At 41.5% G+C, this 13,412-nt stretch overlaps 1 protein-coding gene across 1 annotated transcript in view; it reads left to right on the top strand.

Annotated features, from left to right (window-relative positions):
• Window positions 1-13,412, top strand: part of LOC141052052 (cytochrome P450 2F2-like) — a 61,304-nt gene that overhangs the window by 21,471 nt on the left and 26,421 nt on the right. Inside the window, exon 5 of the mRNA XM_073549240.1 lies at window positions 6,629-6,789. Within this exon, the coding sequence (XP_073405341.1) occupies window positions 6,629-6,789 (161 nt within the window). The remainder of the gene's footprint in view (window positions 1-6,628; window positions 6,790-13,412) is intronic.

The following is a 13,412-nucleotide window of genomic DNA, read 5'->3' as shown; positions in this document are numbered from 1 at the left end:
GAAGTGCCTAATTGCAGTGCCCAGCATAAAAATATCACCGAACAGTACTTAGAAAATACCAACATACATTGAGAAAATAACAGAATAGCTGCTTCATACATACAGTAAATTAAGTAAGAGGAATGATAAACAAGATCTAAGTAAAAGTAATACGACTTTATAGTGAAAATGAAGGTTGTGATTAGTGTTGAGCATTCCGATACTGCAAATATCGGGTATCGGCCGATATTCGCTGTACCGGAGTTCCGATACCGAGTTCCGCTATTTTTACAATATCGAATACTGGAATTGGAAGTTCCATAATGCAGTGAGACAGTTGTGTTAGCCATGTTAACTAATGGCATGGCTGTGATTGGCTGCTGAAATGATGTCATCATGATGCGCGGTCTGTGAGGGCCTGCCGGGGTTCTGTGCGGGCCTGCCGGGGGTCTGTACGGGCCTGCTGGGGGTCTGTGCGGGCTGCTGGGGGTCTGTGCGGGCCTGCCGGGGGTCTGTGCGGGCTGCCGGGGGTCTGTGCGGGCTGCCGGGGGTCTGTGCGGGCTGCCGGGGGTCTGTGCGGGCTGCCGGGGGTCTGTGCGGGCCTGCCAGGAGTCTGTACGGGCCGGCCTGGGGTCTGTGCGGGCCTGCCAGGGGTTGTGTGTGTGTGCAAGCATCGTCCGATGGGACTACAAGTCCCATCGGGCGATGCCTGCTACAATGACAGTGATTAACACATTAGCCAATGATGGGACAGTAGTAGTCCCATCATCCGGCTAATGTGTTGAATGTAAAGTAAAAAACAAAAAAAAAAACATACATACTACATATATACAACATTCATACAACATACATACATACTACATACATACTTCATATACACTACATTCATACAACATACATACATACTACATACTACATATATACTACATTCATACAACATACATACATACTACATACATACTACATACATACTACATATATACTACATTCATATAACATACATACATACATTCTACATACATACTACATATATACTAAATTCATACAACATACATACATACTACATACACATTACATATATACTACATTCATGCAACATACATACATACTGCATAATACATACATACTACATATATACTACATTCATACAACATACATACATACTACATACTACATATATACTACATTCATACAACATACATACTTACTACATACATACAACATACATACAACATGCTACATACATACAACAAACATACAACATACATACTACATACATACTACATACAATACATTCATACATTCATACAATACATACATATAGACATACAGTACATATAACATAGAGTACATAATCACCATCACTTGTCACTTTGATCCCCGAAGCCAGTGTCATCTCACTGTAAAGAATATTAAAATAACAAACAACCAATATACTCCCTGATCTGCAGAAATACACGAGTGTCCCACGATGATCTCCTGCAGTGCATCACTGAGAGGTTACTATAGTTCACTGGTCTCACTTTATGGCAAAAGCTGTGTGGGAACTTTCTCACACAGCAATGCCAAAAGTGAGACTAGGGACTATTTTTTTTACATTGGCGGAGTAATACAGTGCGGAAGGATACCTACCTCCCATCATTGTATTCCTGGTGCCCCTAGAGAGTGGTCGCATCAGCTGATGCTGCTGTTCTCCATGGGAGATCGTCATGGGACACTCGTGGATTTCTGCGGATCAGGGAGAATATGGGTTGTTTGTTATTTTAATATTTTTTACAGATTACGACACTGGCTTCGGGATCAAAGTGACAAGTGATGGTGAGTATGTACTTTATGTTATATGAACTGTATGTCTATATGTATGTATTGTATGAATGTATTGTATGTAGTATGCATGTAGTGTGTATGTTGTATGTCTATAGAATGTTTTATGTATGTTGTATGTATGTAGTATGTACTATGTATTTATGTATGTTGTATGTATGTAGTATATATGTAGTATCTATGTTGGATGAATGTAGTATATATGTAGTATGTACAGTGGGGCAAAAAAGTATTTAGTCAGTCAGCAATAGTGCAAGTTCCACCACTTAAAAAGATGAGAGGCGTCTGTAATTTACATCATAGGTAGACCTCAACTATGGGAGACAAACTGAGAAAAAAAAATCCAGAAAATCACATTGTCTGTTTTTTTTTTCATTTTATTTGCATATTATGGTGGAAAATAAGTATTTGGTCAGAAACAAAATTTCATCTCAATACTTTGTGATATATCCTTTGTTGGCAATGACAGAGGTCAAACGTTTTCTGTAAGTCTTCACAAGGTTGCCACACACTGTTGTTGGTATGTTGGCCCATTCCTCCATGCAGATCTCCTCTAGAGCAGTGATGTTTTTGGCTTTTCGCTTGGCAACACGGACTTTCAACTCCCTCCAAAGGTTTTCTATAGGGTTGAGATCTGGAGACTGGCTAGGCCACTCCAGGACCTTGAAATGCTTCTTACGAAGCCACTCCTTCGTTGCCCTGGCGGTGTGCTTTGGATCATTGTCATGTTGAAAGACCCAGCCACGTTTCATCTTCAATGCCCTTGCTGATGGAAGGAGGTTTGCACTCAAAATCTCACGATACATGGCCCCATTCATTCTTTCATGTACCCGGATCAGTCGTCCTGGCCCCTTTGCAGAGAAACAGCCCCAAAGCATGATGTTTCCACCACCATGCTTTACAGTAGGTATGGTGTTTGATGGATGCAACTCAGTATTCTTTTTCCTCCAAACACGACAAGTTGTGTTTCTACCAAACAGTTCCAGTTTGGTTTCATCAGACCATAGGACATTCTCCCAAAACTCCTCTGGATCATCCAAATGCTCTCTAGCAAACTTCAGACGGGCCCGGACATGTACAGGCTTAAGCAGTGGGACACGTCTGGCACTGCAGGATCTGAGTCCATGGTGGCATAGTGTGTTACTTATGGTAGGCCTTGTTACATTGGTCCCAGCTCTCTGCAGTTCATTCACTAGGTCCCCCTGCGTGGTTCTGGGATTTTTGCTCACCGTTCTTGTGATCATTCTGACCCCACGGGGTGGGATTTTGTGTGGAGCACCAGATCGAGGGAGATTATCAGTGGTCTTGTATGTCTTCCATTTTCTAATTATTGCTCCCACAGTTGATTTCTTCACTCCAAGCTGGTTGGCTATTGCAGATTCAGTCTTCCCAGCCTGGTGCAGGGCTACAATTTTGTTTCTGGTGTCCTTTGACAGCTCTTTGGTCTTCACCATAGTGGAGTTTGGAGTCAGACTGTTTGAGGGTGTGCACAGGTGTCTTTTTATACTGATAACAAGTTTAAACAGGTGCCATTACTACAGGTAATGAGTGGAGGAAAGAGGAGACTCTTAAAGAAGAAGTTACAGGTCTGTGAGAGCCAGAAATCTTGATTGCTTGTTTCTGACCAAATACTTATTTTCCACCATAATATGCAAATAAAATGAAAAAAAAACAGACAATGTGATTTTCTGTATTTTTTTTTCTTAGTTTGTCTTCCATAGTTGAGGTCTACCTATGATGTAAATTACAGACGCCTCTCATCTTTTTAAGTGGTGGAACTTGCACTATTGCTGACTGACTAAATACTTTTTTGCCCCACTGTATGTATGTTTTTATGAATGTAGTACATATGTAGTATGTATGTAGTATGTATGTATGTTGTATGTATGTAGTATATATGAAGTATGTATGTAGTATGTAGTATGTATGTATGTTGTATGAATGTAGTATATATGTAGTATGCATGTATGTTGTATGAATGTAGTATATATGTAGTATGTATGTAGTATGTATGTATGTTGTATGAATGTAGTATATATGAAGTATGAATGTAGTATGTATATATGTAGTATGAATGTAGTATATATGTAGTGTGTATGTATGTATGTTGTATGAATGTAGTATATATGTAGTATGTATGTAGTATGTATGTATGTTGTATGAATGTAGTATATATGTAGTATGTATTATGTAGTATGTATGTATGTTGTATGAATGTAGTATATATGTAGTATGTATGTAGTATGTATGTTGTATGAATGTAGTATATATGTAGTATGTATGAATGTAGTATGTATGTAGTATGTATGTAGTATGTATGTATGTTGTATGAATGTAGCATATATGAAGTATGTATGTAGTATGTATGTATGTTGTATGAATGTAGTATATATGTAGTATGTATGTAGTATGTATGTATTTATGTTGTATGAATGTAGTATATATGTAGTATGTATGTAGTATGTATGTTGTATGAATGTAGTATATACGTAGTATGTATGTATGTATGTATGTATGTTGTATGAATGTAGTATATATGTAGTATGTATGTAGTATGTATGTAAGTTGTATGAATGTAGCATATATAAAGTATGTATGTAGTATGTATGCTGTATGAATGTAGTATATATGTAGTATGTATGTATTATGTAGTGTGAATGTATGTATGTTGTATGAATGTAGTATATATGTAGTATGTATGTAGTATGTACTGTACGTATGTTGTATGAATGTAGTATATATGAAGTATGTATGTAGTATGTATGTATGTTGTATGAATGTTGTATATGTGTAGTATGTATGTAGAATGTATGTTTTTTTTTTACATTCAACAAATTAGCCGGATGATGGGACTACTACTGTCCCATCATTGGCTAATGTGTCAATCACTGTCATTGTAGCAGGCATAGCCCGATGGGACTTGTAGTCCCATCGGACGATGCCTGCCCACACACACAACCCCCCGGCAGGCCCGCACAGACCCCTGGCAGCCCGCACAGACCCCCAGCAGGCCCGTACAGACCCCCGGCAGGGCCGCAAAGAACACCAGCAGCCCGCACAGACCCTCGGAAGGCCCGCACAGACCCCCGGCAGGCCCGCACAGACCCCCGGCAGGCCCGCACAGACCCCCGGCAGGCCCGCACAGACCCCCGAGAGGCCCGTACAGACCCCGCCCGCACACACACACAGTCTCCGCCCACGCACCGCCCACACTCTTCCCCCCTCCCGAACTGGATGTGCAAGTAAAGAAAGGGTTTATTTTCATTCCGATATTTGTGCCCCATTGACTTGCATGGGTTTCCGGTATCGGAATCGGCGATACCCGATATTTTTGGGGTATCGGTCCAATCCAATCCGATCCAATATTTCCCGATATCGGAAGGTATCACTCAACACTAGTTGTGATTCATCAAGAAGTTTTTTTGGCATGAAATTGCTTGAAATGTGACCTTGTTTTTGTGCTACACTTACGCCACTCCCGGCCACCTCAGCCAACTTTTCAAAAAGTGGTCAGGTCTCGGGTATGATGGGGCATGACTAAATGCACCCAACATATTCATCATAGTTAGAGTTGGTGTGTTGCAAATGACTCGGTCTATTGGACATGACAGCAATCTGTGGCCATAGGACAGAAACTGTGAGAACAACCCCTTACCTGCTTGCATGCACAAAACTCCTTTTGATTAACCACTAGTGCAACCATGATTTTGCACTAGGCTAGCTAATCAATGTAATAGATTGGTTTCATGGCTCCTGTACAGGGGCCACTGATTACTGTCATGGCCTGTAGATCAAGTAGTGTGATGGACAGCTTTGCGTGTATCAATTCTCATTAATTGTATTCATAACTTATTCAACAAATGTGGTGTTTGATAAAAATGCACTCCAGTTGGAGTGGCGGAATGTAGAATTTGAAAGATTTTTTAGAGGGTGCACATATCTTTATGAATTTGCCAGATCTTACTCCAGGGCAAAGTTCATCAAGACTGGCAAATGCCTGTCTTGATGAATTGGGGCCTAAGAGTTTTGTTGCTCACAAGACTGAAGTGTCCACCGCCCATTATTGGCCATGAGGGGCAGGGTGTCACCTTGGAGGCGGAGCTCAGTTCGGTTATTGCATCCTAGGAGATGCACTTATAGCATCACTGGAAGGTGGGACACCGCTGCTCCCAGCAATTATGCTGTGCGGGGACCCTGTGGTCTGGGGGTGGAGATTGGAAGTTGCTGCAGCGTGGTTAGATGACTGCTGGAAGGCAGATTTTAAACTGCCATTTCCACCTTTTGTTGCTGATTATTTTCAGTTCTGGTTAGTGGTAAAGGTCAGTGTTACTGTGCTTCTGAGGAGGTTCATGCTTTGGTGTTCATGATTGGTTTATCATTGCTCACCTTAGTTTATGCAGTTGCGCTGCATTTTTTTTTGTTCTGGTCTGTTTGCCCTTTCTGCTGTTTGTGTGTCCGGTCACCAGCCAGGTTGCCGCTCGCTGCCTGAGTAGCGCTCTGCTAAAGTTCACCCCTGCCAGAATCGGGAGGCAGGTGAAGTGTATACAGAACTCTCAAGGCTGCGCAGCAGTGCGACGGCTAACTCCAAGTGTGACCGACACACTGCTCTTGCTGGCTAGCAGTAGCTCATTTCACCATCACCCAGTATAACATGGTGAGGCACCATTAATGAGAGCCAGATGATGAGTCCTGTGTGATCATGACAACTGACTACAACAGTAAACCTAGTTATACCACACAACGAACCCTGTTTAAAAACATGACATCAATTCTGTGAACCCTGAACTTTAACTTTTGATTTAACTATTTGTATGTGCTATTTTAGGATCCCCTATAGATCTCAATTACCACACATTACGTGCTGTGTCCAATGTGATTTGCTCTGTGGTATTTGGTAATCGGTTTGAATATCAAGATGAAAATTTCATAAAGCTTGTAAAATGTGTTCAAGACAACTTTGAAATTATGAGCACACGCTGGGGAATAGTAAGTATAACCTTAGATTTAAAAATACATTTCATATACATTTCCAGTTAAAGAACCATGTGCTCAGCATGTGCGTGTAATATGTGATTTTGCACTAAGGAGCTATAGGTACTCTTTGTGCCATATGTAAAGTCTGTCAAAAGCCTCTAGCTCAATTAGGCTACCTTGGACAAACTGAGCGCTAGTCTCTCCAACTGGCAGAACCCAGAGGAAACGCCGGCTTTCAGCCTTAAACTCCTATACGGGCATCTGGATTTAAAATTGAGTACCCTAGGTTGCTTTCATGAAGTGGCTGTTGGCCATAGGAAGAAGCCCAAGGCTAGTAGAGTGAAAAAGAGATTGGTCAGTTTCAGGAGGGAGAGCAGCACAGAACACATTCAACTCTATGAGGGAGGCAAGGGTCAGATATAGAGATGGAAAAACCTGAACAATAAAGTTCGGCGTCCGTACCGAACACATACTGTTCGGGCATGGACACCGAACATGGACTTCACAAGGAAGTCCGTGTTACTGTTCAGGTTTGGCCCCCGAACACCGGGTGTTTGTCACGCTGTCATGTGCGGCAAACACCGCATCTCTTCTGATCGGTGGTAAAATCATCACATAAGTCAAAGAGCATGAGCTCCTAGCTGTGATCTCAATTATAAAGTTTACCTCTGGTCATTGGTGCTGGCTGATGGGACTATTGGTCCCTTCAGCCGACGTCTGCTGCCGTTACTAACAGAGAGGCCAGGAGCGGCTTATGGTAGTATTCATCAACCGGCGCTTGCACTGTAGATAAATATTTTTAAAAATACGGCGTGGATTCCCCTGTATGTTTGATAACCAGCCAGGCAAAACTGGGGGCTGCCACCTTCAGCTGTCAGCTTCAGCAAGGCTGGTTATTAAGAATAGAGAAGTCCCCACTCTGATTTATAAAATTATTTAAATAAATAATTTAAAAAAAAGCGGCATGGGTTCCTCCCCATTTTTTGACAACCAGCCAAGCTAAAGCAGACAGCTGGGTCTGGTATTTTCAGGCTGGTAAGGGGCCATGGATATTGGCCCCCTTCAGTCTAAAAATAGCAGCCCGCAGATGCCCAGAAAAGGTGAATCTTTTAGATGCGCCGATTCTGGCACTTTACCCGGCACTTCCCACTTGCCTTTGTATTGTCAGGTGACATCAATTACACAGCTTAGTAATGGAGAAGCATCCATAAGTCACCTATTAGTAATGGATCTTATAGTTGTATGGTAAATAAACACACATCTGGAATAAAGTCTTTTATTTGAAATAAAACAAGCACACTTTTCCTTTTTTATTTAAAAACTAGCTGAAGAGCCCAGCATTGCCTGGGCATAGTAACCAACTGTGGTTAGTTATTTACACCCACATATGGGGTATCAGTGTACCAGTGTTGTTAATGTGTTTTTAACCCCTTTACCCCAAGAGTGGTTTGCACGTTCATGACCGGGCCAATTTTTACAATTCTGACCACTGTCCCTTTATGAGGTCATAACTCTGGAACGCTTCCATAGATCCCGGTGATTCTGACATTGCTTTCTCATGACATATTGTACTTCATATTAGTGGTAAAATTTAATTCATGTAACTTGCGTTTGTTTGTGAAAAAAACGGAAATTTGGCAAAAATTTAGAAAATTTTGCAATTTTCTAACTTTGAATTTTTATGCCACACAATAAAACTTAATAAATAACAGTTCCCATATGTTTACTTTACATCAACACAATTTTGGAACCAAAATTTTTTTGTTAGGACGTTATAAGGGTTAAAAGTTGACCAGCGATTTCTAATTTTTACAACCCAATTTTATTTTTAGGGACCACATCACATTTGAAGTCACTTTGAGGGGTCTATATGATAGAAAATACCCAAAAGTGACACCATCCTAAAAACTGCACCCCTGAAGGTGCTCAAAACCACATTCAAGAAGTTTATTAACCCTTCAGGTGCTTCACAGGAATTTTTTGAATGTTTAAAAAAAAATGAAGCTTTAACTTTTTTTCACAAAAAATTAATTCAGGACTAATTTTTTTTATTTTACCAAGGGTAACAGGAGAAATTGGACTGCAAAAGTTATTGTACAATTTGCCCTGAGTACGCTGATACCTGATTAGTATTGAGCGATATCATTCGATACCCTAAAATATTGGATCGGATGGTATCGGCCCGATACGAAAAAAGTATCGGGTATCGCCGATTCCGATACCGGAAGTCCCATTCAAGTCTATGGGACTTCCGGTATCGGAATAAGAAAAACCCTTTTCTGTCCTTGTACAGCCTCTCTAGGGTGTGTACGGACTGCCGGGGGGCTATACCGGCCTGCCGGGGGTCTGTGCCGACTGTCCGGGGGTCTGTGCGGACTGCCGGGGGTCTGTACCGGCCTGCCGAGGGGCTGTGCCGACTGTCCGGGGTCCTGTGCCGACTGCCCGGGGGTCTGTACCGGCCTGCCGGTGGTCTGTACCGACTGTCTGGGGGTCTGTGAAGGCTGCGGGGGTCTGTGCAGGCATCGTCCGATGGGACTACAAGTCCCATCGGGCGATGCCTGCTACCATGACGGTGATTGACACATTAGCCAATGATGGGACAGTAGTAGTCCCATCATCCGGCTAATGTGTTGAATGTAAAAAAAAATAACACTATATACATACTACATACATGCAACATACATACTACATGCTACATACATACTACATACATGCTACATACATACAACATACATACTACATACATGCTACATACTACATACATGCAACATACATACTACATACATGCTACATACATGCAACATACATACTACATGCATGCAACATACATACGTGCAACATATATACTACATGCATGCAACATACATATATACCACGTATATACTACATGCATACTACATATATACCACATGCATGCAACATACATATATACTACATATATACTACATGCATGCAACATACATATATACTACATATATACTACATGCAGCATACATACTACATATACACTCACTGGCCACTTTATTAGGTACACCTGTCCAACTGTGTGTTAAGACTTAATTTCTAATCAGCCAATCACATGGCGGCAACTCAGTGCATTTAGGCATGTAGACATGGTCAAGACAATCTCCTGCAGTTCAAACCGAGCATCAGTATGGGGAAGAAAGGTGATTTGAGTGCCTTTGAACGTGGCATGATTGTTGGTGCCAGAAGGGCTGGTCTGAGTATTTCAGAAACTGCTGATCTCCTGGGATTTTCACGCACAACCATCTCTAGGGTTTACAGAGAATGGTCCGAAAAAGAAAAAAAATCCAGTGAGCGGCAGTTCTGTGGCCGGAAATGCCTTGTTGATGCCAGAGTTCAGAGGAGAATGGGCATACTGGTTCGAGCTGATAGAAAGGCAACAGTGACTCAAATTGCCACCCGTTACAACCAAGGTAGGCAGAAGAGCATCTCTGAACGCACAGTGCGTCGAACTTTGAGGCAGATGGGCTACAGCAGCAGAAGACCACACTGGGTACCACTCCTCTCAGCTAAGAACAGGAAACTGAGGCTACAATTTGCACAAGCTCATCGAAATTGGACAGTAGAAGATTGGAAAAACGTTGCCTGGTCTGATGAGTCTCGATTTCTGCTGCGACATTCGGATGGTAGGGTCAGAATTTGGCGTAAACAACATGAAAGCATGGATCCATCCAGCCTTGTATCAACGGTTCAGGCTGGTGGTGGTGGTGTCATGGTGTGGGGAATTTTTTCTTGGCACTCTTTGGGCCCCTTGGTACCAATTGAGCATCGTTGCAACGCCACAGCCTACCTGAGTATTGTTGCTGACCATGTCCATCCCTTTATGACCACAATGTACCCAACATCTGATGGCTACTTTCAGCAGGATAATGCGCCATGTCATAAAGCTCGAATCATCTCAGATTGGTTTCTTGAACATGACAATGAGTTCACTGTACTCAAATGGCCTCCTCAGTCACCAGATCTCAATCCAATAGAGCATCTTTGGGATGTGTTGGAACGGGAGATTCGCATCAGGGATGTGCAGCCGACAAATCTGCGCCAACTGTGTGATGCCATCATGTCAATATGGTCCAAAATCTCTGAGGAATGCTTCCAGCACCTTGTTGAATCTCTGCCACGAAGAATTGAGGCAGTTCTGAAGGCAAAAGGGGGTCCAACCCGTTACTAGCATGGTGTACCTAATAAAGTGGCCAGTGAGTGTATACTACATGCATGCAACATACATACTACATATATACCACATATATACTACATGCATACTACATATATACCACATGCATGCAACATACATACAGTGGGGAAAAAAAGTATTTAGTCAGTCAGCAATAGTGCAAGTTCCACCACTTAAAAAGACGAGAGGCGTCTGTAATTTACATCATAGGTAGACCTCAACTATGGGAGACAAACTGAGAAAAAAAAATCCAGAAAATCACATTGTCTGTTTTTTTTTCATTTTATTTGCATATTATGGTGGAAAATAAGTATTTGGTCAGAAACAAAATTTCATCTCAATACTTTGTGATATATCCTTTGTTGGCAATGACAGAGGTCAAACGTTTTCTGTAAGTCTTCACAAGGTTGCCACACACTGTTGTTGGTATGTTGGCCCATTCCTCCATGCAGATCTCCTCTAGAGCAGTGATGTTTTTGGCTTTTCGCTTGGCAACACGGACTTTCAACTCCCTCCAAAGGTTTTCTATAGGGTTGAGATCTGGAGACTGGCTAGGCCACTCCAGGACCTTGAAATGCTTCTTACGAAGCCACTCCTTCGTTGCCCTGGCGGTGTGCTTTGGATCATTGTCATGTTGAAAGACCCAGCCACGTTTCATCTTCAATGCCCTTGCTGATGGAAGGAGGTTTGCACTCAAAATCTCACGATACATGGCCCCATTCATTCTTTCATGTACCCGGATCAGTCGTCCTGGCCCCTTTGCAGAGAAACAGCCCCAAAGCATGATGTTTCCACCACCATGCTTTACAGTAGGTATGGTGTTTGATGGATGCAACTCAGTATTCTTTTTCCTCCAAACACGACAAGTTGTGTTTCTACCAAACAGTTCCAGTTTGGTTTCATCAGACCATAGGACATTCTCCCAAAACTCCTCTGGATCATCCAAATGCTCTCTAGCAAACTTCAGACGGGCCCGGACATGTACAGGCTTAAGCAGTGGGACACGTCTGGCACTGCAGGATCTGAGTCCATGGTGGCGTAGTGTGTTACTTATGGTAGGCCTTGTTACATTGGTCCCAGCTCTCTGCAGTTCATTCACTAGGTCCCCCCGCGTGGTTCTGGGATTTTTGCTCACCGTTCTTGTGATCATTCTGACCCCACGGGGTGGGATTTTGCGTGGAGCACCAGATCGAGGGAGATTATCAGTGGTCTTGTATGTCTTCCATTTTCTAATTATTGCTCCCACAATTGATTTCTTCACTCCAAGCTGGTTGGCTATTGCAGATTCAGTCTTCCCAGCCTGGTGCAGGGCTACAATTTTGTTTCTGGTGTCCTTTGACAGCTCTTTGGTCTTCACCATAGTGGAGTTTGGAGTCAGACTGTTTGAGGGTGTGCACAGGTGTCTTTTTATACTGATAACAAGTTTAAACAGGTGCCATTACTACAGGTAATGAGTGGAGGAAAGAGGAGACTCTTAAAGAAGAAGTTACAGGTCTGTGAGAGCCAGAAATCCTGATTGCTTGTTTCTGACCAAATACTTATTTTCCACCATAATATGCAAATAAAATGAAAAAAAAACAGACAATGTGATTTTCTGGATTTTTTTTTCTCAGTTTGTCTCCCATAGTTGAGGTCTACCTATGATGTAAATTACAGACGCCTCTCATCTTTTTAAGTGGTGGAACTTGCACTATTGCTGACTGACTAAATACTTTTTTTCCCCACTGTATATACAACATATATACTACATGCATGCAACATGCATACTACATATATACCACATATATACTACATGCATGCAACATACATATATACTACATATATACTACATGCAACATACATACTACATATATACTACATATATACTACATGCATGCAACATGCATACTACATATATACTACATGCATGCAACATACATAAATATATACTACATGCATGCAACATGCATACTACATATATACTACATGCATGCAACATACATATATACAACATATATACTACATGCATGCAACATGCATACTACATATATACCACATATATACTACATGCATGCAACATACATATATACTACATGCATGCAACATGCATACTACATATATACCACATATATACTACATGCTTGCAACATACATATATACAACATATATACTACATGCATGCAACTTACATACTACATATATACCATATACTGTATATACTACATGCATACTACATATATGCCACATGCATGCAACATACATATATACTACATATATACTACATGCATGCAACATACATATATACTACATGCATGCAACATACATACTACATATATACCACATATATACTACATGCATACTACATATATACCCATGCATGCAACATACATATATACAACATGCATGCAACATACATATATACAACATATATACTACATGCATGCAACATACATATATA

Source organism: Dendrobates tinctorius, unplaced genomic scaffold, assembly GCF_039654945.1.
Source record: "Dendrobates tinctorius isolate UK_male_01 unplaced genomic scaffold, ASM3965494v1 ptg000158l, whole genome shotgun sequence".
In the NCBI taxonomy this organism is placed as follows: domain Eukaryota; kingdom Metazoa; phylum Chordata; class Amphibia; order Anura; family Dendrobatidae; genus Dendrobates; species Dendrobates tinctorius.
Note: the sequence above shows the minus strand (reverse complement) of the source record. Positions and strands in the feature narration are given on the sequence as shown.